The 26,371-nt window shown below is 41.5% G+C and overlaps 2 protein-coding genes across 7 annotated transcripts; one reads left to right on the top strand and one right to left on the bottom strand.

Moving 5' to 3' along the window:
* Positions 1-2,663: 2,663 nt before the first annotated feature.
* Positions 2,664-18,588, bottom strand: znf362a (zinc finger protein 362a). Of its 5 annotated transcripts, XM_041961126.1 has the most exons (10): positions 17,725-17,838; positions 15,075-15,202; positions 14,771-14,834; positions 12,594-12,834; positions 11,241-11,366; positions 7,646-7,973; positions 6,267-6,491; positions 4,355-4,433; positions 4,105-4,263; positions 2,664-4,022 (listed from the first exon to the last, which is right to left on the bottom strand). In XM_041961126.1, exons 3-10 carry the CDS (start codon positions 14,831-14,833, stop codon positions 3,903-3,905), a joined length of 1,341 nt encoding a protein of 446 aa, XP_041817060.1. In that variant the 5' UTR covers position 14,834; positions 15,075-15,202; positions 17,725-17,838; the 3' UTR covers positions 2,664-3,902. The 5 variants fall into 5 exon arrangements, with proteins under 5 accessions (XP_041817060.1, XP_041817050.1, XP_041817077.1 ...); XM_041961116.1 differs by lacking the exons at positions 15,075-15,202; positions 17,725-17,838 and adding an exon at positions 18,435-18,588; XM_041961143.1 differs by lacking the exons at positions 15,075-15,202; positions 17,725-17,838 and adding an exon at positions 18,435-18,588 and having other exon boundaries at positions 12,594-12,801.
* On the top strand, positions 15,733-25,603 carry LOC121623738. Of its 2 annotated transcripts, none has more exons than XM_041961172.1 (3): positions 15,733-15,823; positions 22,998-23,147; positions 23,955-25,603. In XM_041961172.1, exons 2-3 carry the CDS (start codon positions 23,000-23,002, stop codon positions 25,055-25,057), a joined length of 1,251 nt encoding a protein of 416 aa, XP_041817106.1. In that variant the 5' UTR covers positions 15,733-15,823; positions 22,998-22,999; the 3' UTR covers positions 25,058-25,603. The 2 variants fall into 2 exon arrangements, with proteins under 2 accessions (XP_041817106.1, XP_041817098.1); XM_041961164.1 differs by lacking the exon at positions 15,733-15,823 and adding an exon at positions 22,252-22,396.
* The last annotated feature ends 768 nt before the right edge of the window (positions 25,604-26,371 follow it).

Raw genomic sequence — 26,371 nt, 5'->3', positions numbered from 1 at the left:
AAATCAGATTAGTTAAAGTTAACATACTAAATGCTTTATGTTGTGTTTGTTTGAAAATATAAAGCGTGAATCCGTTTTTGACTAAATAATCTTAACGGTTTCAGAAATTATTATTACTTTCTTTTTTTAGGTCTGACCGTTGCACACGTTCATGCCGAACTTCAGGTAAACCAAACATATGATGCACTCAATAAACTGTGTGAAGTCAAAACAGCCCGTAAAGGTGTTGACAGCCTACCTGAGAGTCGCTTTCAACCGGTGATTCGTACAAAATGCTCCAATAACTAAAACTGAATTTGGTCAAAATTCACGCAGAAGTGACAAAGTGCAGCTGCAGAGTCTGTGACGTCTCTGATGACGTTAGCATCATCAACCAGAAGGGAGTGGCTCCCTGCAAAGCCCTCCTGAGTTTCACGCTTAATCTCACGTTTGAGCATCGCTGCTTCAGCCTGATCCAGCGGTCAGCCAGCGAAAAGCGACCGGCGTTGCGCAAAGCTGCGGCCCTTTGAGGCGCTAACCGCACTGTTTCATCCTGCTGATCAGCACCAGAGAGCCTCCAGCCTGCACGGTGCAACCTGCAGAGCAGGAGATCACAAAGTGAATGATCACATGCATGATTGACACGAATGCTAATTAATAAACAAGAGCTTCATAGATCTGAAAAAAGGCAGAAAATTAATGGAGAATGAAATGGAGAAGAAAACACATTTGATAATAATACAAATAAGATGACAATAAAAAGAATGTTAACATAAGATGGAGAACAGCAATAAGAGAAAGTTACATATGGAGTACATAGAGATGAGCATTTGAGGAGGCGTGCATGTCTGTGGGTGGTGTGTTAAAGAGCTCTGGGCCTTCACTGACAACGGCTGAAATAACACCCTCAGTGAGAAGATAAACAAACAACTCAAACAATGATTCATTATTGGTCTTATCTGTGGCCTCATCACATCATCATGCCTGTGTCAGTGCTGCTGTGGAAACATGGATGCTTTCTTATTCATTTGGTTAATTGTGCGGCTTCGGTTTGCGTGTTAAGTTGTGGCACAGTAACGTCTATATGAGGAGAGGGAAAATTATCCACATTAAAGTGGACAGAATGTTCCAAATTGTCACACTTTTTCAAGCTTTTTCATCTGTTACCTACTCATTCATACTTTCAGCTAGAAACTCCATTCAAACTTTGAGATGTTCACAACACTCTGGACTTTCTCACATTCATTGATCTTTTTCATAACACACAATCTCAGTTTTCAGTTCCATGCAGCTTCCAGCCCCTGTCAGATTGTTACAGTCTCTGGGATGGACTGTTCAGAGTGAGTGCAGGTGACATTAGAGTGGAGCCGAGCTGGAAAGTCTTCTTAAAAGTCTCTCTTAAACCTGCACTTGCTCCCACACATTTCTTTGTGCTGCTTTTACACATGTTACCATGGAATCAAACAGACTTACATGTTTGGCACTGTGAGCCTCCAAGTGGCAGGAGTGCCAAGCGACTGGCTCATTGGATCCGATGTAAACTGGGGACAGACATGCTCACTCACACATTTATGACATTACACACACAAATCTCACACAGGCCCTTCACCAGGGTCTCCTGTCTCTGATTATATCTTGACTAAGCTGATAGGAGTTGCTGTCTTTGAGCCAGGAGCAGGATTTTGAGAGGCACACCTCAGCTAAAATCTCTTTGAAATGAACTCTGAGTCAGGAGCCACACTGCAGCTACCATGGCAACCTTTGTCTGCCGTTGAGAGCACACAGCTGATTGAGATGCACTAATTAGTGCAGTTTGACACACACTCACACGCATGCACACACACACACACAAGCTACTGTGTTTTAATGTGCAGGCTTACTTTTCAGGACAGTCGAAGTGAAGGAACCAGAGAGTGGCGAAATGTGATGAAAAATGACGAAACATGTCGAAGGCAAATTGTGAAAGCAACTTTAAATTGCAAATGTTTGCAACGAAGAACAAGGTAAAACATAACAATTTCAGGACCAATCATACATTATAAAGCATTATTTTCTATTTCTTTTCTATACTTTATTCTAGATTATTATTACCTCAAAATGTTCAATATTAACTATGTAATAACGTTTTTTTGGCCACTTGGGGGCAGCAGAAACAACACTGACTTGTCAACAAGTCTGAAATTCACTGTCCTTTTAGCTCGGTTTTTGTCTCCGCCAACTTCTGAGGGAAATATCTGACTCTTCAGCAGCTAAATGCTCCACTGTGTTCACCAGCTGGTTGCTAACTGTGTCTTTCTGCTGTTTGGTGCTGGGACAGGTAGTGTACACTGGACTTTTAGAGCTTTTCTCTGAAAACAAAACTGCCAAAAACAACAGCCCAAACAGAAAAGTTAAACAGACACTTGAACGATGAGCTGAAACTCAATATAGAAGCTGAGGGGAGCTGCAGATTGAGAAGATAGTTTTGTGTTGTTCATTGTTATGTGAAAGTGGGCAAGCACCCCTTTTCACATTGTTTGATACATAATTATTATAAAAATACTGATTATACTTTAAATACTACTTTAAACTGTTTTTGCTGCTTTAAATTAGTAAGTAAGCCATTATGGAATATTGAATCACATGTAAAAATTGGGTAAAATACACAGTAAAAAAAGCTCTTCACTGTTACGTGTAATTATAGAATTGTTTATTATAAAACAGGTTGACAGTTAATATAGTTTATTTACAGTACATATCATGCTATGACAAAAAAAGGCAAATGTAAAGTGATAAAACAAGTGTGATCCCAGACCCCAGAGTTGTAACAAAGTTAAGGCTTAAATGCATATAAAATGGAAAGTGTTCGTTCATAAAACAATGACAAAAAGACTATTCGACGAAGTGTGATGCTTCAGTTACATGTTATAGCTGAAAGCCCAGAACTCTTTCATGTTTTCCAGTAAAGCAACACATCTGTCTGCAACAAGAGCTGCAGACAGATGTGTCTGCAGCAGCAGAGTGATGGTGTAACGTCTCAGTCTTGCTACAACATTTCTTTATTTGCGATCAAATACAAAGGTTGTGAGTGCATCATTCAACCTAATATTAACACAGTCATTATAAATATTGTGGTGAATTTGACAAGATAAATGAATAGAAATAATTATATTTTCAGGGGGGCCACCAGTACCTTTCATTGCATCAATTAATGTTTCAGTTCAGCTTTTGAGTGGTTTGTTGGGTTTTCTTTTCATGGACCAGTTTTCAGCCTTGATCACATTTTATAACATTACAAAATGTCAAAGAAAATATATCCAGCCATCTAATTATGAGTCACACATCCTGGCCGGGGTGATGTTGGCAGTAGGATGAAAATAAACTGTAACGAAAATGTCGACACATCATTGATGTGTGTGTTACGGCCAGGCGATCAATGAGACATTGCAAACACAGACATAAAAAGTGGCACAATATACATGAATACACTTTATATAAGCATTCACCTTTATGGTCACTTGGCAACCCAGCTACCGGAAGACTATTTCTGATGCAATTTTTTTTTTGACTTGAGTAAAGAAAGTGGAGGACCGTATAAAAAAAGAGAACGTTATCTGTTGCAACACAAAAAGTTTAAAAGATTTTCCATGTAGCTGCCCAGAGCAATTTTTTTTTCCTGTGAAGTCACACAGAAAAAGACATTTTTCGACCTGTCATTTCCAGGCCTGAAAGTGCTGAGAAGTCATCTTTGGATGTCCCCGATAATACTATCTGGTCAGCAAGAAAGGAAAGGAGGATACGCTCGTCGAGAGAGCACCTCTTCACAAGATACTTGTACAATCTGGCACATTTTTGGAACCCGTCCGTGGGTTCAGAGTCTGTCAGAAGAGCGCAGATATCACAGGAAACGCCTCTGATGGGAGGGCAGGAGACGGGGGTGGAGCTCAGATGAGGGAGATGCGTATAGGGATGGTGGGAGACTCTGTCCTGTGCTGAGGGGAGTGATGGGACACCACATGCTCCACCATTGTGTGTTTTGACATGTGCTTCATAAGGTACGTCTCCTGGAAAAGAAAAACAACATTTGAGCTCATCGCCGCTGCAGTGAGGTCAGATCTTAAAATTTCTCTTGGGTCTCGAGCTCACCGAGGTGTACGCCCTGCCGCACATGCTGCAGCAGTATGCCTTGGCGTTTTTGATGGCGTGTGCAGACAGGTGGATCTGCAGCGAGGCAGAGTCCGAATAGGCACGGTAACAGTTGGAACATTTGAAGGGCTTGTCTTTGTTGTGCTGCCTCTGGTGAGACTTCAGCGGGGAGAGCAAAGCATACACAAACTCAGTCACCTTCAGCAGCAGCATTGCAACAGGTGTTGGAGGAAAGCAGTTAAAAGTTTACCTGCAGATTGGACAGCTGAGTAAAAGCTTTTTCACAGCCTGGATGGGCGCATTTATAGGGCCGATCGCCTGTGTGGATTCTGAAACAGGGAGCGTGATGCAAACGTTAGCAAGTTTTCCTTTTCGAACGGGTCAGAAAAGATGCTAAATGCTAAATGGACTTCATTGATATGGTGCTTTTCTTCCTTAATGGAGAAAGAGCTTTACAATATGGCCTTCGTTCACCCATTCACACTCAAACGGCTGGTTTCCAGTGTAACACACCTTTAAATATTTCATTGTGTGAAGCTCTACATGTGTTTGTGTAAAGTGTTATACAAATAAAGTGGCATGCAGTATATTATGTATATGCCTAAGTCATAAATATTATATACACAAACACATTCATGTCTATCTTTTTATACTAAATGTATACACACACACACACATTAAGGGTGAGTGTTACTTCATCAGTCCCTGTAAGAAATAACCAAGTAAAAATGATCTCAAATGTAGAGTATAGCCCCACTTGCACCTGTTGTGACAGGACTACTTTTGGAATGACACCTGCAGACAACATGATGGGCAACTGACTACTGACTACTATACGACAACATGAAAATCAGTTCTGAACTGGGTTTAGCCTACATTCAATGATGAAAACATACGTAACATCAAGGTGAAACATCATTGAGGAATGGTGTCTTATGAGGTGCAGCACAAACAGTGAAGGGCAGAAAGGTTTTGATAATTTTGATAACTATTACAACTTCTGGACACTGTGTCACGGCTCTTTTATACATCACGAGTGCTGAAAAGATTTCCGCAAAGGATACACCTGTGCATCCTCGCTCATAGCAAGCCTCCTCTACCTCACTCCTCTCTCCTTAAAGCACGAGAGAAGAGACGAGGAGGCATACAATTGAGAGATCAGTTGAGCCCCTAGGCTTCCTCTACACCTAATCACTCGGCGTGCTCCTCCCTAACTGAACAGACTGGACACAACAATCAGTTCCTACTGCTCCAACAAGTTAACGCTATTTTAATGGACCACTTCATTCAAAAGTACAATAAATATATCAAGTTTACATTTTCTCACTTCTGTCTGATGCAGGTCATTTTTATCTGTTTGTCCAGGTTTTGAGATATAACTTCTGCCATTTTGTTTGTGCTGCAAACAACATTATCTTCTCTTCTTTTAGCCCTTCTGAATACTGAAGTTGCTTTTTCATGCTGTAATTATTTTATACTGGCCATTAAAAGATCTTTTCCTAATGTGCTCCCAATGTAAGTGATAGGGGACAAAAGTTGTTTAATATATTACTAATTCAACTGTTTATTGTACAGATGCTAATGATAAATGGATGAAAGGAGAAACTGTAACGTGACAGTGTCTCCTTCAGAATCAGTGTCAGTATAATTTTTTGATAATACACCATTCAAACTGTCGGAAGTTTTCATAGAGTTTCTAGGAAAACTAGTCACTCCAAAACCAAAACTATCTCTACGGCCACAGCACACACTACTAGAGGGAAGTGAAGGGGGGGTTGTTTTTATAATTTGGGAAATCAAATCATTGAATATGAGTAACAGAATTAATTAATTTGAAGTACAAAGGATAAATTCAAAGGAACAATCTACTTGTACACATTAGTCAGTCAATCTTTTACCTTCGATACCTGCTGGACTCTGCGGGAAAGTTTTGTCAATGAAAATAAATGAATAAATAAGCATATGACATGAATCATGTTGAGGAAATTTCACCACTGCTTACTATTTTTATGCCCATTAGGAAATAACAATATGAAGAATAATACTAAAGTTTGGATGCTGCACAAAAGAACATACTTATGCTCGCCTTAGCTTTGGTGGATGATAATAAAATTAGAAAAATTAGTGTCATGAACGGGCTGTGATGAGTGTAGAGATCAGACCTGGTGTGCTGCTGCAGATGGGAGAGCTGGCGAAAAGATTTCTCACAGTAGGAGCAGCGGTAAGGTTTGACGCCCAGGTGTATGCGTAGGTGCTGGGCCAGGTACGATGCGTTCGCGAAGGACTTAGTGCAGTGAGGACACTTGTGAGCCTTTGCCTCCGTGTGTGTTTTGGAGTGAATCTGCATGTCTGACTTGGAGAAGAAGGTCAGCGGACAAACTTTACACCTGGAACAAGAACAGAGACAGAAGACACACATGAAGACGTACAGAGAGACATATGGTGCCTGTACACTGCATGCTGCTGAGTGGCAGATTTGTCCTTCCAGCTGCAACTGAGCAAGACCAAGAATTGGTAGTAAAATCACCTCCTTTGATTTTGAAGATTGAGTTTTTAAAGGTTTGTGCAACAATGTTGAAACACTGGAAAATCAGTGAGATGGCACGACTCAACAAGTTGGACAAAATAACAGCATCAATTCAGAAACAAGAACTCTAACATGAAACTAAGTCAGAGGTGGGTAATTTAAGGTCTAAAAGCAGCATTATTAAAGTCTATATACTCCATATATATTCATTTTGTCTTATTTTTCGATGCATTGTGTCTGTCAGTGGTGAAAAGTAACTAAGTGCACTTAAATGCTGTTCCTGAGTATCTCTTGAGGTACTTCTGCTTGAAGTATTTCCACTTTCTTTAAACCTCTACAACTACTAAACCTGTCTTTTTTTCTTTCATTACATTTATACATCTGTAGATACTAGCTAAACTGCAGATAAATACATCATTCACGAAACAAGTGATCAGTTCATAAAAACATACTGCATGATACTGCAATTTATTGCATAATGAGTGCATTTACTTGTGATTTGCATTTTGAGTTAACATGCAATAACTGACTATTTTGGCCAGGAGGGCAGCAGAAACAAGCTGTAGTCAAGACACTGACACAGCATCAGCTTTGAAGTCGATATGGTGGGGTTGTTAGCAGACAGTTGTTTTCAGTATTTACACATTCAGCTGATACAGAGCAACAGTATCATTCATTTGAAAACAGTTTTTGGGCTGCTATTATGTTTTGCTGACAGTTTTTCCAATTTGGTAGACCTTAAGTTATATTCTGTTTTGTAGATTTAACCATTGTTCTTACAAATCACTGTATTTAGGAGTACAGAGGGACATCGACACCTGCAGTATCTACTGGACTCCTAATCATCTGAAAACAATCGTGCGGCATGAGTGTGAGGCACCTTGGCAACACGGTATACCTTGGCCTATGCGTCTGTCTATAAATGAAAATAATAATAATAATAATAATAATAATAAGAGAGGAAATGTGAAACTCTCGAGTGACAGCAGTGCATGTCAAAATGTCCTTTTTTACCTGTAGGTTTTTCCTTCTTTGGCAGTGATGGTGACACAGGACTGGTCGTTGCCTGAGGCTAGGATCGGGTAGGGCACCACCAAAAGAGAAGACCCATTCTCCGCTTTGATCTTCTTGCGCCCTCGCTCCTCCTTTGGAGGCGGTCCGAGGAGTCCCACGAGGCCCCCGTTGTTTTTCCCAGGTTCCATCCCGTGGCTACAGGCTAACCCTGAGATGAGATGAGGTGTTGGAGCTCCGCCAAGCCGGCTGTGGCTGCTTGAGGTGGGTGTGGTGGGGGTGATGATCTCTGAGGTGTTGAGGTTGCCTGTTCTGGATGCCAGCGCCACACCTAGTGGGTGCAAAAGTGCAGACACGGATGAGCAGTAGTTTAACAGCAAGGTAAGATAAGATAAGATATACTTTTATTGTCCCTGTGGGGAAATTTTTCCTGGACTCCAGCTGCAGTTTACAGGTGTAAACAGAAAAGAGATAACCAAACAAGAAAGTGCAGCAGCGACATACTTCACAGAAGTAAATATATATATATATATATATATATATATAGGATAGGAATTTATTGCACCATGTATCTTATTGCATTAAGAGGTACTGTTGGTTGTTTAGCAGTCTGATGGATGTTGGCAGGAATGAGTTTTTGTAGCGGTTCAGCCTGGTTCTGGGGATCCTGAGTCTCTTGCCGGAAGGCAGAAGCTAGAACTCATGGTATAAAATGTGAGTCGGGTCAGACACAATTTTTTGTGCCAGTCTGGTGACGGACTGCTCATAAAGCAACTGGAGGGGAGGATGATTCCTGACCGCTATAATCTTCATGGCAGTCCGCACCAGACTGGCAATCTGTGACCTTGACTGCACAGTCAGGTTGCCATACCACGCCGCAATGCCGTATCTGATGATACTTTCCAGTGCAGCCCGGTAGAAGAGCAACATGATCCTCTGCTCCACTCCATAGACCCTTAGTCTGAGTAGAAAGTAGAGACGCTGTTGGAGTTTGGGCAGAGGCTTCCAACATGTACCTTCCAGCTGAGTGTGTTGTCAATGCGGACACCCAGATACCTGCATGAACCCACCTGACTGATGTGTTGGTTCTTCATGACGACTGGCCTGTGGTCTCCGACAGACTTTGGGTCAAATATCATCTACTCTGTCTTTCCCACTTTCAGCACAAGATGATTTTGTTCACACCACTGGACAAATTCCTCCATTTCTGAGAAATAGTCCAGTGGGCTACTGTCTGCATGCAACAAGCTGACGATAGCTGTGTCATCAGAGAACTTGATAATAAAGTTCTCTGAGTGTGTTGTTACACAATGTGTGAAGAGGACCGAGGAGCTGACACAGCCCTGTGGGGCGCCTGTGCTTATCAATCTTGGTTCGAGAGGGCCCTGTTGATCCTGACTTACTGTGTGCATTGTGTCAGGAAGGAGTGATACCACCTCAGAATGTAAGAATTCACATTCATCTCCTTCAGTTTTCCAATAAGCAGGTGCGGCTGCATGGTGTTGAACGCTGAGCTGAAATCAACGAACAACACACGTGCATAAGCTCTGGGGTCCTCGAGGTGTTTGCTGACCAGATGAGTGACGCTTGTAGCGTCGTCAGTGCCTCGACCCTGCTTATAGGCAAACTGAAAGGAGTCCAAGTGTGTATCTACTTCCCTCCTGAGCAGAGTCACCATCATACTCTTGAAACACTTCATGACTATGGAGGTTAGAGCCACAGGCCTGAAGTTGTTGACCACAGGACATAGTTTTTTAGCAACCGGAGTGATTACTGATTTTTTCCAGAGACTGGGGATAGTGTATGAATCCACAGATCTCTGGAAGATGGGGTACCAAGCTGTTGTAAGCTCCTCTGCACAGGATTTGAGCAGAAAAGCAGATATCCCATCTGGTCCTGTGGCCTTTTTGGTGCAAACAGACCTGAACATGGATTGGACCCTATGAGGATGAATCACCAGCTTTGGGTCCTGCTCAGTTGCTGAAATCGACCTCAGGACCTCCTCACATTCAGAGGAGAAGTCCTCGGTTTCACATCTTAAATAAAAGTCATTCAGCTCTGTTGCCCTCTGCAGGTCATTCAGGGTGCTGAGACATTTTTGAGCACGAGTCATGCTGGTGATTCTCCTCATAGTGTTCCACATTTGTCTGGAGTTGTTTGCAGCAAAGTTTTTTTCGATTGTCTCCATATGTTTCTTTTTAGCTTCCTTGAGCATGTGATTCAGTTCCTTTTGTACCAGTTTGAGTTGAACCCTGTCCTGGTTCCTGAATGGGGTGACATTTTGAAAACACTCAAAATTATCAATAAAATACAGCAGAAAGAAGTATTAAATAAATAATAAAATAATAATAACAATAACTAACAATACCATATGTTGTTATATTTCTTTTCAAGCTAACGGAATAACAAAATCAAAACATAAATTTGTTCACTGTGACACCAGACCATTTGACCCCTTTTCTCTGCATCTCTTGGTGTCTTATGGAAACACCAGGAGGTGTGAACTGGGAACTCTTCTATGATGTTTTTGGGGCAGATCTCATATTTGTTCTGTAGCTGTCTGCATGCCAAAAGTACAAGCACAAAAAAGGTTTTCCTGGAGGCCTCCATCTTGGTTTTCTGACTGAACACAGTCCCACAACTCTTGGCCCGCTGTAAGTACTACTTAACGCTTTGATAAATGGATTGTCACTCTTGACAATGGAAATGCACCCCTACCCTTTAAAACAGATACAGGTGTCGATGTGACTGTCGCCAGTGAAAAGACATTCCTGACACTCCCAGAAGACACACCTTTTGTTGGCCCAGGTGGTACGATCAGATGTATGGCCTGGTTTAGAGCTAACACTGTCTATAGAAGGCAAAGAATATGCAATTCCTGTATATATGATTAAAGGAAACAGCAGAAGTTTGCTCAGTTGTCTAGAAGCAGTTAAAATGGGTCTAGTTAAGAGAGTCGAGCATGAACCTTCCAGCAGCTGGAAGGACCAGAAGTCTATATGGATGACATCCTAGTTTGTGGAGAACCACAGACAGATGATGGATGTCTGGAGCAGGTACTGAAAATGACTGAGGCAGCTGGCCTCAAGAGCTAAATGCTGGCACAGCAGACGGGTGGTCAGAGTCTGAAGTCTGCCTCTGCATCTGCACCTGCACTCTTTTCTATGATGCCACCGGCCCACTGTAGTATTATAGGGTTGGAGCGGGTCCTGCAGCAGAATGGTGAGGACTGGAGACCTGTGGCCTACTGCATCAGGAGACTCAGTAATGCAGAGACCAGGTACGCTCAAGCAGAGGAAGAAAGCTTGTCCCACTGTAAATACTCTATGTGTTTATTCTTAAATGAACTTCAGAAATCATCATGATAACACTGATTACTGGCATGCAGGCTACTGTAATTGTGTTTTGTTGCAAAGTAATTTTCCATTAAGCGTTTACATTATTCTGTCTACCACCTACACACACATACAGCACACAGAAGTCCAAAGTCCCCAGCATTATTTCCCGGACTGATGATGAATGAAACACCCACACTGAGGCCTCAGTAGGAGTCTCAGGGAGTATCACACTGACAGCTGACTGTATAAACTGCAGTTACCTGAGACGTGGTTCGTCCTGGAAGGATGGTCTATAAGTTGACGCAGATGCCAGTCTTCCCATAATCCTCTGGCTTTTATAGCTGCCTTATCGTCCAGATTCAAATTTACATCCCCCAGAATGCGACCTGGAAAAATGTACAAAATAAACAAATGTTAATAATTGCAAAATCAACGTTTTTTTTCCTACCTTATTCAAGCTCAGTAACTAGAAAAGGATTGCAGTGATAACCCTTCCCTTTGGCACAAACTGAGCTTGCACACTTGATGCAGGTGACAAATTGCATAAATGACCACAAAGCATTGTTATTACACCAAATCTGGAAATGTTTGAGTGGGGTAGTGCAATTTTGAAAGTACTGTCAACACCAATGGCAGATGAAAATGTCTTATTTTCTAGCTTACTTAGTTTACTTAATATTACTGGCTTCATTAGATAGTTGATAGTAGAGAGGTGACAGGAAATAAAAGCACAGGTGAAATGACAGAGAGGCAGGAAATGACATGCAACAAAGGCCTTTGACCAGACATTGAGTATAGAAAAGTCTTTACAAGTATACTTTTACTTCTTGTGTTAGTGTTGGACAGATATTTTTAAAAAGTGTCCTTCTAAATGATTTCATTCAGTTCTACTTAAATCCATTAAAATTAATATAGTAATTCTGCAATATTCAAAGTGGTATGTCAAAGTAGCATACTTATAAAAAGTGTACTGTATTGTAAGTGTATTTTAAATTGTACTTTTACTAAGTGTACTTTTAAAACGTGTACTAAAATAGAAATACTTTTATTAGCAATGGTGTACTAATGAAAAGTAGACTTATTTTCAGGTCCTTAATACTTTACTAGCATGCTTAATATTAAAGTGTACTTTAATTTCACTTCATTTGAAGTATGTTTACATATTTTTCCAACACATTGGTGATTTAATACAACTGTACTGCCAGTGTGTTTTGAAAACTCATGAATCCTGAAGTTTTACTTCAGTACACTTTCTTTGTAAAAAGTTGTGTCACTTTAGCAACTACTCATACTTCAAGTATATTCAAGTGGTACTCAAGGACTAAGTATACTTAAAGGAAACAAAATAGCACAAAACGCTGTTCAGTATAATTTAAATATAATCTGTTTTCACCTTGGATGTCAAGTTTATAAGGAATAAAATTGTTGAGTGTCATGAAGTATTCAGGTGACAAAACAGTGTTAAGTTGTTCAAGAGACTAGAACATTAGAGCCAATGCAAGAAAAATGGCACTGAGAGAGAGCTGAACTGACTGTGATGATGCAGGGTGGATATCAGTGTTTGATATCAGTAAAAAGTGAGGACTTGGCAGGCCTGTGAGGACTCAGAGTACCTGTGACTGAGCTGGAGGCCGGGCGGGCGTGCAGGGCGATGTCAGGCTGAGACGGGCTGTGGCTGTGGAGAACCGGCATCTGCTGGGCTTTGGACATGCCGTGCTGGATGCCGTCTGCCTGGCTGGGGGGAGCCAGTAGGGGCTGTTGGGAAGGGGCTGAGGCAGCAGGCAGATGAGGCGGTCTGATCTTCTCTGCCATCAGCTGCTCCTTGATTTTATTGATCAAGACTAGGTTATCCAGCTGACAGCCAGGAAACAACATTTGTGACAAGAGAACAGCCATCAGTTCAGTCAGCGACACTTTATGAGGCGATGGTTCCCTCTAATGGCTGAAATGTGCCATTGTACCCAAATATTCCTGACTGTAAATATCTCTGTGGACCAACAGCTAAAGCTTGTATTAAATCAGTGGTTACCAAATGTTTCGGCTTGTAACCTCTTAAAGTGAAGCAGTGTGGGCAGGAGTTGTGAGCATTTTCTTTCTCAGATTTCTCTAATTTAAAGGATTTTCTGAGGCCAGAATAGATTGTATCCAGTATTTCACATGCTACCCTTGTATATAATGGCCAGAAAAGTGTTTTGCAGAACATTATGATGTCACAGTGAACTTGACCTTTGACCTTTTGGATATAAAATGTCATCACTTCATCATTTTATTCTATGTGACATTTGTGGGAAATTTGGTCATAATTAGCATATTAATTAGAGTTATGGCCAGAAATTGTGTTTTGTGTGGTCACAGTGACCTTTGACGACCAAAATCTAATCAGTTCATCCTTGAGTCCACGTGGACTCAAGTCTGTACCAAGTTTGAAGAAATTCCCTCCAGGCGTTCCTGAGATATCATGTTCACAACACGGGCGTACGTAAAGATAGACAGACAAGCTGAAAACATAATGCCACGGCTGCCATTGGGGACGCTAAAAAGCAAAAATTAGAGAAAAGTAAGAAAAAAATCTGCGAGAGACTGATTTAATGTACTCCTATAACCACCTGGTGAAAAGCCATATGGGGGGGGGGGGGGGTCCTGAACCCTGAACCCTGAACCCTGGAAAATACGCTTACTTCCGTTCTGCTGAGATTTTTATGACAAGATTGATACCGCTTTCAGGCTAAGCATGTAGCTGGAACCAGTTAGCTTAGCTTAGCACAAAGACAGCAAACAGGGGAAACAGCTAGCCTGACTTTGTCAGAAGGAAACAATCCACCTCGGACCACTGTGGTATGTTTTTACAGGGTGTAAGTGTGCTCAGCCATAGAAGGTTTTGTTTGCTAAATGCTCGGGCTGCATAGCTGATAGAAATAGAGATCTCTGTGTGTCCTGTGAAAATCTACAGGCAGGATATATGAAAGACTGTCAAGCACGTTTGATTGTCACCACTCAAAAAATATTGAGTATTCGGTAATAAAGGCCTGAGGGCCCTTATTTCATTTTATTAAGATACCAGTTTTTCTCACTATCATGTTTAAGAACATAGATGCCAATCAACAGAGTTAGAAGCTACTGGTGGAAAGTTCCCAGGAATGAATGAAAAGGCACGGTACCCTGGAGAGAGACCCCTCAGTAGGGGGGATAACCAGGGGATGTAGATTGATGCTTTCTGATTCAGTTTCAGTGCCTGTGTTCCTGAGCCAGCCTCGGTTTTGCTGCTGTGTGCTGACTTTACAGTCAAACCTAAGAATCACACCTGACTCTGCCGGTCTACGTGTCTTATTATAATCATTAGATTAAGTGTTGTGGATGATCTGATCTCACTGGCCTGTCTGAAGAGGTTTTCCACAACACCGCCTCTGCAGCTCACAAATTAACACATTATATCTGCAGAACGTAAGTGGAAACGTGATTAAAGACAATAAATATGTAAAGTTAAGAGGCTAATTGTTGTTTTTCACACTTTTTTTGCACAGAATAAATGAACCACATCGAACATGTTCATTTGTGCGCTTTGGATGTTGCTGGTTGACAGATTTTGTTGTTAATTGCAGATTTATATAGATGAGAGAGTGGTATCAAGTGAATTAACGAATTTTCCAAAATGTCAAACTGTCCCTTTAAATAGTGCATCATTGAGAATCATTAAAAAAGAAGCCCTTTACACGGAATATTTACAATACAATGACTTCACTGCCTCAGGTTTAAGTGTGCATAAATAAGCGTGAATACCAGAGTCACTCACCTGGCCAGGCATAGCAGGAGGTGGAGGCCAGAAATAGGGATTGTTAAAGCGAGGTTCAGCCATCCTGAAATAAATACACAAGAGTCATAAGCAAGGTGAGGACAGCTTCTCCATCTGTCCATCAGTGAAATACTGGTCAGTATGTGTATGGAGTGCACATTTAGAAACTCTTTCTCGAGAAACCTTGTCACTGGTCGAATAGGTGAGTGTTTTTTTTTTTTCTTGCTTTAATCTCTAATGTTCAGAGTAGTATTTTATGCTCCAAAAAGGCAAAATTTGAGAAAAATAGGAAGAGGAAGTATACCTTTGTACAGCAAAAAAGGTATATCTTCCAACTTCCTCTCCTGTTAATCATCTTCTGACCCCATCACGTATATTTTGTTTATCCCAGGTTGGGAACTGCTGCTGTAAAACAGTCCTGGAAGCTGCTTCCTATAAATTTATGTGAAGATCAATTGTTAGTGTACAAAACGGTCGTGTCAGTAGCTCTCCACCCAAACAGCAGCTGACTGTTCGATGTGATAATTTGAGATAACTTGTCCCAGTCTTGTGATAGTGTATTTTCAAAGACATTCTGTATTAGTTATCCTCCTTTCCCGAAACTGCAAGAGGAAAACATGTCTTTCTACTTTCTCCACTTCATCAGAGACAGCAAAGAGGAAGTTTCTGAGTTGCTGCGGTGAGTGAACTCAGCAAGAAATATTATGAGTGATGCAGAGTCTGGCAGCTTCTTTCTTTCGGACTTCCAACCACAAGGCTTCATGATGTGCATGCTGCCTGAGAGATAGGCCCTCGCATGATTACAACAGCTAGTTAGGGAACTCTCCCAAACGGTTATCAGACCAAGCAGAAATGTTTAAGTGATGTGGCTCAGATCCTAATCTGCCCCCCTCGACACACGGGGCCCCAACTGGTTGAGGGGCTGATGGGAAACAAGAGAAAACGTTCACTTCAGCGTACAGCAAGGTCTGAATGACGTAGCCAGCGTCAAAAGCTGAGAAGTAATTACAAAGAACACGGAATAAACTAAACGAGGATGCTGTTCCCTCATTTGTAAGTGACACAGTTTATAGCTATTTCTTCCTTTTTCTGACAAAATAAGATGCTCTCTTTTAAAGGAGAATATTTGATTTTTAATCTGCAATTAAGCACGTTGTTTGATCTAGTTGCTTTTCACACTGTTTCATCAGATGGACAGAAACCGTCACAGCCTTTTGTGACAGAGAGAGCTGCATGCTGTTGAAGTTAAGATCTGAAGGCCTTTCTTTCCATAGCTTCTCCTCTCAACTTCGGATGAAGTTCCTTTTTAAAACATTTCGCATTGCGTGCTTTGGCACACTTCACCATTCCTAAGTCTGTTTGGCTTAGCAGAGGCATAACACAGTCCCCATGTGTGAGCCAAGAGAAACAAAAACGATACGTCCAGGGGTACGAACGTACAGTAAACTGCACAAAATATTTCTCTAATGATGCCAGTGAGGATCAGTTTCACTTCCTGGAGGCTTTGTGCCTCCAGGGAAGAGGCTCAGGAGTCTGACTGCCGCTGGACATCTTTGTGTCAGTTTTTGAAATGACATGCCGCTGGAGAAAATCTTCAATGGCAGCGAGTTCCTGTGTATCGCTGTGCATTCATACATGTCAGGTTAATTTTGGCAGCCTGTACAGACAGGTCTAAACTGTATTGCTTTTGGACTTACACGTGACACTTTAGCTAGAATAGTCATGTTTTTTCGCACAAACGCAGCTGAGTTTCTATAGGGCTCAAATATCCATGTCTGCAAGTGACAGGGTTTGAAGTACTTGCAGTGTGCTCTAGAGATGAGCTCAATATCTTTAAAGGACAAATCCTACACGCCGCTCTTTCAGGCTGCAAATAATAGTTTTCATTGTTGATTAATCTGTGCATTATTTTTTTGATTTATAGATTGTTTATTGTTTATATAATGCCAAAAAATAGTGAAACATTACCATTATAACTTGTCAGGGCCTCAGAGTTAATGTTTTATCTGACCAACAGTCTAAAATCCAACAATTTTCATTTAACGATAATGTCTGACGAAGAAAAGAGTTTACATCTAAGAGGCTGGAAGAAATCATGTTTGGCACTTATTATTTATTAGCAAAAGTTTTTTATAGTGACTGTTCTTCTATTGATCAACTATACTGCTCTTTCACTGAGGGAATTTATTGAATCAGTGCACTGAACAAAGTTTTGGTCCTGTTTACCAAAAGTTGTAATCACTAAGAAGTAATTCATCAGGTGCACCGGAGAAGTAATGGTAGTTTCTAATCACCACTGATGGCTTTATTAATGATTATGTACTGAAGCTTTATAGATCACTTAGGCCATTTACAACAACCTATGGGTTGCCAGGTTGTGAAAAATCCACTGATTTATAAGCAGGCCTAAGGGATTAAAAAACCCTTTATTAAAGACTTATTTAACTGTAAACTTTATGGTCTTTAGGGGGCAAAATTCATGAGCATTTATGAACAGGTTTGCTAAAAGAGTAGCTAATAGCAGTCAGAGATTTCACACAACCTGGCAACCCAAAAGATCTCATCTTTAGATCATTAGCACAATATTCACTCATTAAGCCATCTGTTGCAACTTGTGAACCCTTGTAAATGATATTAGAAAGTGGGACTGAAGTGATATATTACAAACAGGCTTCATGCTGTTCTATTACACAAGCAGAGGAATATATATATACCTTTGCTCTCTTCGGTGCTATAATAATCCTACCGATGACAGCACTCAGGGTCAAGTGTTACCACAATGATGTGCAGGTAGCAGAGAAAACTATTTTTTAATGTCCATACTTCAGCTTCAAAAGCAGCATCGGTGCAATAAAACAGAAGGCAGGTCATCACTGTTATATCACCTGTAGAAAGATATACAAGTCCAAGTCTGACACAAAAGTTAGGCTTAACTTTACCCCCTTTTTCTGTACCTGCTGTGCTGAATTATTCCTCCGTTCAAACCCCCAAAGAAACATTAGCTTTGAGGTCTGTACGAGCCGAAGCCGAGCAGCAGCGTTTTAACGACAGCATCTCCTCCAGAGAGCAGCGATCCTCCGCAGCGCCTCGCTCTGTCCGCCGCCTCTCCCACATTCTCAGACAGTTTATTAAAAAATTTCAGACAAAAGGAAAACAAAAATGGCAGCCCGGTCTTATTTTTATAAGCACTGGACGCCATATTCTGCAGATCCGCATATTGTAAGGAGATGATTCTCCAGATGCCATGAGACGCTTCTGCGACGCGTCGGGATGTTGCATATTTGCATTAAGCGAACGAACGATTGTTTACTTTGATTTGCAGGTTTGAATAGCCCGGCTTGAGGAAGGGGAAAAAAACGCCTGAGACTTCCTACAACAATCATGATGCCTTTGCTGAACGCTCTGCAGCCGCGGAGCCGTAAATCCAAATGTCGACGTCTCATGCGGGCGCGCAATGCAAGCTTTTTCTTTAATTTGCACGACAGAAGAGAAGAAATCGCTCTTTATCGCCTCTGCGCTGCAAATGCTCCTTTTAGTATCACAACTTTTGCACGACTTGAATAGAAACGAGTAGACGAGGCGACACGGGAGAGCTGAGAGAAAAAGAGGAAGGGAGGAAAAAAAAAAAGCAGGCAGGGAATTTTGCATCGAGCGGCCAACATACCTGAACCAGCAGAGAAGAAATATTTTATAAAGGGTTACACTCTTCTTTCTGCTCGCTCTCAGGCGGACTTCAAACCTTCCGGGTCGCCTGCTGTTCACTTCTGGGTGCTGCAGGCGAGGAATTGTTCAGCGTCTCAACACTGAGCCCAAACTGAATTTTAACCCATTTTCTGGTTTCTTGCTGTAACACTGGCGCCCTTCTTGCAGACGTTGTGCGCCGCAGCGTTAGATAAGACCGTGCGGGGAAAGTTCGTATTTAACACGATTTTACTGTGTTGTGGGGTTAATATGTTAATACATGTGTGCAGACTTCCCCAACACTGCGCATAGTCTCAAATAAACGCAGATAACACTGAGCTCTGGTATTAAACGGGGAATAATTGGCCGCGTGCAGGTGTCATCTTATTCAGGCTGTGTGTAAAAGCTGTGTGTGTGTGTCCCAGGTCATGACGGTCAGGTACAGTGTACAGTGTAATCCTCTCAGCAGCAGCATGACAGGCTGCTAATATGCTCTGTGCTTAGCTCAGCAGGAGATGGCACTGCTGCCACAGACAGAGGTTCAGCTGCCTCGTGCACGGGGAATATGAGGAGATGGAAATGATCAGCCGTCACTTTACATGTGAAAATGATGCTCAGATTTAAAACAAAACAAAACTTTGTTATCTATGGACACTTACAGATGATTTTGTATTCAAAATAATTACATTATGCACCCAATTGACAATTTATTCATGAGGCTGAAAGTGAGAGAGAGGTGTTGAGACATTTTAAAGGGCATAGTTTTTGGTGTTGTTAAATTTGATTGAATATGATATTTTGTGCACCTCATTTATATCAACAGGATGGACAAAATGCCGGAAACACTTCATTTTGTGGTGTTCATCCTTTCAACCTGCAGGCAGGGAATGCGCTGCATCATTCTAAAGAGATCCTGCATCCTTTCAAGCCACTTGTTTAGCAATGTAATACAATTTAACACCGCCACAAACACTAGCCTCCAAAATAATGATAAAGCTGAATCAACATCTCCAAGACAGTTTCAACAAACATTAAAACCTTCATGCAGGCTGCAAGTGCCTTGGCTAAACAGATCGTAAACAATAACAGCTTTTTATCCACTAAGTGATCGTCAGCATGAATATTATTATATCTCTATCTACTGCCATGAATAAAGCACATGTTGGCACTAAAATATCAGAACTGAAACCCTCTGAACAGGCTGCAGTTTGTCTCTGCTCAACCCTGCACACATGGCTGCTTTCCTACCTCCATCATCACATACAAAGCAACACAGACACACATTCAAATTTATGCTTGTATATCCATAGCAAATGCAAAACTCCACAGGACTCCACCTCATATCTTTTTCACAAGTCAGACCGAGGCTATGAAACGCTTTCAAACATGGCAACTGCCAGTACTGAGAGTGGTGGAGCAGGAGCTGAGAGCAGGACTCCACTGTGTGGATATTACTCAGGCTAACACTAAACATACGCAGTTTACATTTAAGCTATGAAATTGTATTAATTTGATGTTTAAAACAAATCCCCCCTGGTCATAGTAAAAGGTACATTGAACTAAAACTATCACTTCACCATTATATAGGCAGAATTCGCATGTTTCACATATTTTTGTCACTGGCATTTTAAAGAGGAGGTTAACTTCTTTAATCTGCTGCAGCTTCTCCTTCAGATGAAGCAACTGCTGAGGCTTTCAATAGCTGGAACAAATCTTGTTTTTGCCAACAAAACAAGGCACCACTGTATCAGTAGAACATATAGACGTGTCCACGAGCCTCGTGTTTCCAAAATGCAGTTTTATGCTAGTCCCAAATGATCCCCCATTGTTAAAATCCACAAATGCTGTTGGTCAGTTTTTAACAGGTGATTTCATTGAAATCAAGACCCCCTTTTCAGGAGAGTCCTGTGCACAAGGCAGTAAATGCATAAAAACGTAGATGAACACAGGTACATACACATAACAAAGGAACATGTGCATGTACTATAACACAAGCTATAGTTACTCACAGGAGAAAACAATTACTGGCTTTCATCTATCAATCAATGGAAGCCATTATTTATGGAAGCATTATTTCAAGCCATTATTTTGAGATCACAAGTTAGTTATCTTGTTATCTGGGGACAACAAGCTTTGTCATCTTGAGATAATGAGATAATCAACCTGTTCCTCTGCAAAACAAAAGGTTTCTTCTTACATCATATATATTATTTGCTATTTTATCGGGGATCAGGAGTTCCATGCCAGCATGTTTAGATAGCATCTTGACAACTGATTTCTGCTAACAGAGTCAGATCAAGGAGTAGCCATTATTGATCAACACATCAGGAGCTAGATTTATGAAATATTTTGTTGTCATAACATCATTAATCTTCAGCTGCTTGGAAAAAAATCTTTCATCTCCTCAGCGGGTGCTTGTGTGATGCATTTTTATTTTTGAGTACATGACGCCCCTCTAAATCAGCTGTGCATTTGTGTAACTTTGTAGATGAAAGTCCAGGGTCAAAGTCAACAGGTGTCTGTGGGCTACGTGAAGGTGCTGTGGGGGCCACTGTGTACAGTGGGGTGGGCTTGCATGCATCTCTCACAGCAAACCAGATGGCCTCAATAACGTCTTTACCTCTGCCATTATAATAGGCTTTATGTGAGCAGCTGTTGGCTGAAGCAGGGAAAAGTTGTTCTCTTGTGATAAATTACCTCGTAGTCTTGAGAAATCTGCCTTTTGTTTCTCAAGATAACGCAAGAAATGATCTTTATAAGATAATGAAATAATAAATTTGATCTGAGAGAACGGCTTAAAAAAATTGCAAGCACTGTTGCAGAAGAAACTTTTGCATTTTACACTTCACTGTTCAAGAAATGTTCAAAAATGAAATAAGACATGACGGCAGGAAGAGTCAGGTGCAGGTTTCCTGTAAATTCAGCAAAATGTAGCAAAAAGCAGAAGCTGAACCAAAGCTGGTTCATGAACACAGACACTGAAACTGAATCAGAAATGATCGCCTTACATCCTGTGGTTAGCTCCCCAGATTGTGGGGTCTCTCTCGAGGGTACCACACCTTTCCATCCATTTTAGGGAACGTTAGCTGCTGATTGTCCGTTGGCTTGGCCTTTCATGTGGCTGTGCTATCTAAAAATACACCACAATGGCTGTTCTCAGCTTCCATAGACTCTCATGACGGGGTCCATCATGTTTAAAACACCTAATGTCTTGTGACCTGAGAGGTCTCACAAGAGGAGAGCAGAGGTAATGAGGCAGTTGTCCCAGAAGGGCCTGATAGGTACATTATGTACAATGCAACTTCATTTCTGCTGTTAAACATGTCCATCCCACCTGTCCAAACAATGCAGTGGAAACTAAGGTGACCATGATAAATTCTCATTCATAGGCATTGAAAGGCATGAATGAATCATATTTCTTAACCTGACATTTAACTTCTGTTGTCTAGATTATACTTTCACAAGAATACCTCCAAGACATTGCATCACCAGTCTAATCCTGCCTTGTGAAACACCCGACATGTGTGTATTTGCTGAAACCTTTGAAATAATGAACAGTAGTTTGGACAAGATGGTGTTGCATAGCTTTCCCAATGAAACTATCAATCCAGAACAGTATGTACATGTTAATTGACACACACACACACACACACACACACGCACACACACACACGTGCACTTTGCATTTCTCACTGTTAGTTAGTTAGTTAGTTGTCAGACGGGTTTTCTTGTCTGTACAAACAGGGACACACCCTCTGAGACACACATGCTCTCTCACCTCACACAGGCCAGGTGCAGGGAGTACAGGAGGCGTGAGGCGAGGGGGAGGAGAGAGAGAGGGTCATTATCCCCTAGAGGGTGGAGCAAAGGGGGAGGTAAAGAGCTACGGATGAAACATTTGAAGCTCATACTGACATGCTGCTCTGGGGGCTCCTGTGAGTCCAGGTAAGAACTAATGAACTTCACAGCAGTTTCTGATCTGGATTCGTGCTCTTCTGTTACATGTGGTTTGAATGATCATGCTGCAATCACGTGATAGAAAGAACATGATATTTTTCAACAGGTTGAACCAGTCTGATTGTATAATATCATGGTCAGGGGGTGGAAATATTTACAGTCAGGTGATAACAAAAGAGTGTACTGTAAATGTGCAGCTGTCTTCACATTACTGAGGAGTTTCATGGCATTTGTTTCTTCACTGCTGTTGTCAAATATTATCTTGGAAATGTATTTAAACATAATGCATGCTGATAGTAGAACTTATTCCTGAGTTTCTTCATTTTTGATCAACTGTAAACATCTGACTGGTCCAGGGTTCACTACTAAAGTAAACAATGAAAATATTGATCTGCAACCATAGGGGAAGAACACTCACTGTAAAACTTTGTAAAAACATTCATGTGAGTGTATAAATGCACAGAAATCTTTGACACTGTTAAGGGTTTAAGTGTCCGCAGAGTGCCAAGCATTCCTGGGCCGCTACACCCTGAGGCAAATTTTTCTTTTTCAAAGCGTTGACTTGCACGTTTGTCCTGTTTTGTTGCAGCCATGGATGGTGTGTTGGAAGGAGCGGCAGTGTTGTGTGTATGTAAACTGGTCTGCAGTGTCCTCTTCTTGCCCTCTTTGGCTGCGTCCCACAGTCCGGTCAGCTTCTGCTGCTGCTGCCTCCTGATCCTCACCGACTTCCTGGTCACAGGTGAGTGTCGGGACATGAACAGGTGTACTGGTCACCACAGTCTTTGTTGTCTAACATACCCCCCTCCCACAGCCCACGAGTTTCACCAACATGCCATGTAATGTTACAAATGTGTTCCTTTTAACTAGGATGCTATTTAACCCTTTTAATTATATCAAAATAGATACTGTTCATTTCAAGATATCAGAGCTGGAACAATTAATACATAAGTTGATTGACGACAACAAAATGAGTGCAACAAAAGCAAAAAAAGGCATAAATTTCCTAGTTTCACCTTCGCAAATATGAGGATTTGAGGTTTTATTTGTCTTATGTGACAGTAAACAGAATATTTTTGTTTTTTGGGACTATTGGCTGGACAACACAAGCAACTTAAACATGTCACTTTTGATTTGAGGAAATTGCGGTGGGCATCTGTCACTGACATTTTACACTTCAACTGATTATTTGATTAATTGATTGAAAATAATCTTTAGTTCACATTGACACTATGACGAAGCTTTCCAGTGCAGTCGGAGACATGAGCAGCATTTGCGGGAGAAGGAGTAGATGCAATCTTAAGAATTTCTAGCGAGGTAACTGAAGGATTTTTGTGGAAAAAAAAAAACATGTCAGACACAAATTAATATTCTGAGCAGAGTGTTTTTATACGTCTTAAAAGATGTCTGGAGAGTATCTTTCATTTGATTTTTTTCAAATTAACTGAGCTGCTGCACAATCTTTGCAGATACCCTTGGTCGGAAATCACTGCTCTAATCCAATCTGCTCACCTAACTCTATAATACTTTGTTATCTTTTTTCCTGCAGTTTTTCTGAGTTTCCTTTGCATCTTTGAGTCGTGGCTGACCGAGCTGACCCCACTCAGTGATGTCATTGCCCTGCGCTTCCTGCTCTTTATCAGCCACACATATGGTGTGGTGTTGCTCCTGACCACACCTCTGATTGCTGTGGAGACTCTGTCCAGACTGCTGTGGCCTCACTCTGTTGTTGCTCACAGGACAGTGAGTGAAACAGTGATGGACTCTGACGGACAACATTGTTATGTTGGGGAGGCAACTGTGGACGAGGACGGTGACGACCCAGACAAAGAAAAGAGCTTGTCTCATGCTGTCAGCTACCTCTGCTGCCTGTCAGTGTGGGTCGCCGTCGGCCTCAATGTCAGGTGGCGGTGGAACCTTGAGGAAGTGTGGGCTGCTGCCTGTTTGCACACAACCAACTCCCTCATCAGGTGTTTGCCCAACCTGTTCAGCCCCATGTCCAGCACTGTGAATCCCTGCTGGGTCATGGCCTTCCTCTGCCTCCTGCTCCTCCTGACCACAAGCACAGGCCTGCACAGACGACACTGGGCCCATACACAGATGGCAGGGATGGAAAGGGAGAAATTGGGAGTTGACATTGAAGGTGACAGTTGCTGGCAAGACCTCGCCCCGGTGCTGCCTGCACCCTCCGAGCCTGTGAACCCTGGGATGTCGGATTCAACGGCAGCACAGCGTGTTGACCCAGAGAAAACAGAGAGCAGCTGCACTGTTCACAGAGCGTGTTCCTGGAACAGCTTACAGATGTCGGTGCGTCACCATGGAGACTTTGTCCTAATTTCCCCTGAGTGTTTGTCTGTAGGACAGGAGCGGGAAAGGACAAAGACAGGTATACCTCTGACATTTATCGTGGAGAACCATGCGTACTCACAGTGCAGGAGCCAGTGTGGGTGGCGACAGTGGGGTTTTCCCTGCCTGGGGGTGAACGTAATGATAGGGTTTGTGAGTGTGCTTTCCATCTTTGTGCTGCCTCTAAACCTCAGCGTGAACATTGTTCTGATCAGATCTATAGAGACTCTGCTGGAGCTGTGTATCAAATCTTTAATTTCATCTGCAGCAAACACAAGCAACACATCGACCTCAACACTTGCATAAAACCAGACTGGTGAGAGGCAAAAGTGGATGCTGATTGGAGGCTATTTGCAACAGGATCGCCAGATTAATATTGCATGTGTGCAGACAGCAGGTCTGCCTGTCAACATTGGTTTGAATAGAGTGTAAATAACCATTTCTAAGTAGCTATTCACACGCGGGGAACAATATGTGGAAACTGCTGAAAGGTGCTGAAGAGGCAGGTTGAGACGTGCTTGGTAGAAAGACGCTAAACCTGACTGAGACAGACGACTGGAAGGCCTGCTTTTATTTAGCGTTCAGAGCCTTAAGATCTGCAGCGATTTGTCATTACACAGTGGGTTACAGAACAAGCCTCTCCAGTTTCAATAAGACTGATCCAGGGGCAAACAGTGTTTTGAAAGAAGTAATATGAAGTGTGACGATGCTGCATCACATAAAGCCTGCATAAAGCAATGTATAAATAAACACTGAGTGACTTGAGGGTGTGCCACACATTTTGTTTTTCTTCTTTGCAGCTTTGCCTCTGCTCTTAAATCAACTGGTTTCAAAGGATTTTGTGACTCTTCAGAGGTGAAAGATAAATAAGTATGTTTATTCAAGTACTGTACTTAGGTAAAATTTTGAGGTAGTTGTATTTCCATGATATGCTGCTTTACAGCATGTGATTTCTTTGTTATACACTAACACTTTGAGCTGCAATTCATGCATGACAGGTGCTATACAAGTTTATTATTATTATTATTATTATTAATAATAATAATAATAATAATAATTCTACTCCACTGCATTACAGATGGAAATAATTTGCTTTTTACCCCATTACATGTATTTGACAGCTGTAGTTACTAGTTACTTTTGTGCTTAAGATTTTTTTATTTTTTTTTTTACATATTAGCATTAGTCACAGCTGCAATTTTTCTGTATTTTTCAGATTTTTTTACTTTTGATACTTTAAGTACATTTTGCTGATAATACCTCTCTCTTTTTACTTTTAGGTAAGTAGCATAGGACTATCACTTTTTAAAAAATTGTATTGGTACTTTTACTCAAAACAAAAGTTTTACATTGTGAGAAATACAGTTATTTGCTTTCTTGCCAAGAGTTAGCTGAGAAGACTGATACCGCTCTCATGCCTGTCATTAAATTTAGCATGAATGCTACAGCCAGTTAGTCTAGCATGAAAACTGGAAAAGGGGAAACAGCTAGCCTGGCTCTATGAAAAGGGATGAAACTAATTAACATGTTAGATCAGTTGTTTAGTTAATTGTTTAGTTCGTATAAAAAACTTGTTTTGACACTTTGAGCAGGCAGTGACTGCCTGAAGTCCCTTCTGGT

The sequence above is a fragment of the Chelmon rostratus genome, chromosome 2, assembly GCF_017976325.1.
Source record: "Chelmon rostratus isolate fCheRos1 chromosome 2, fCheRos1.pri, whole genome shotgun sequence".
Lineage (NCBI taxonomy): Eukaryota > Metazoa > Chordata > Actinopteri > Chaetodontiformes > Chaetodontidae > Chelmon > Chelmon rostratus.
This window is presented reverse-complemented; position numbering and strand designations above follow the sequence as displayed.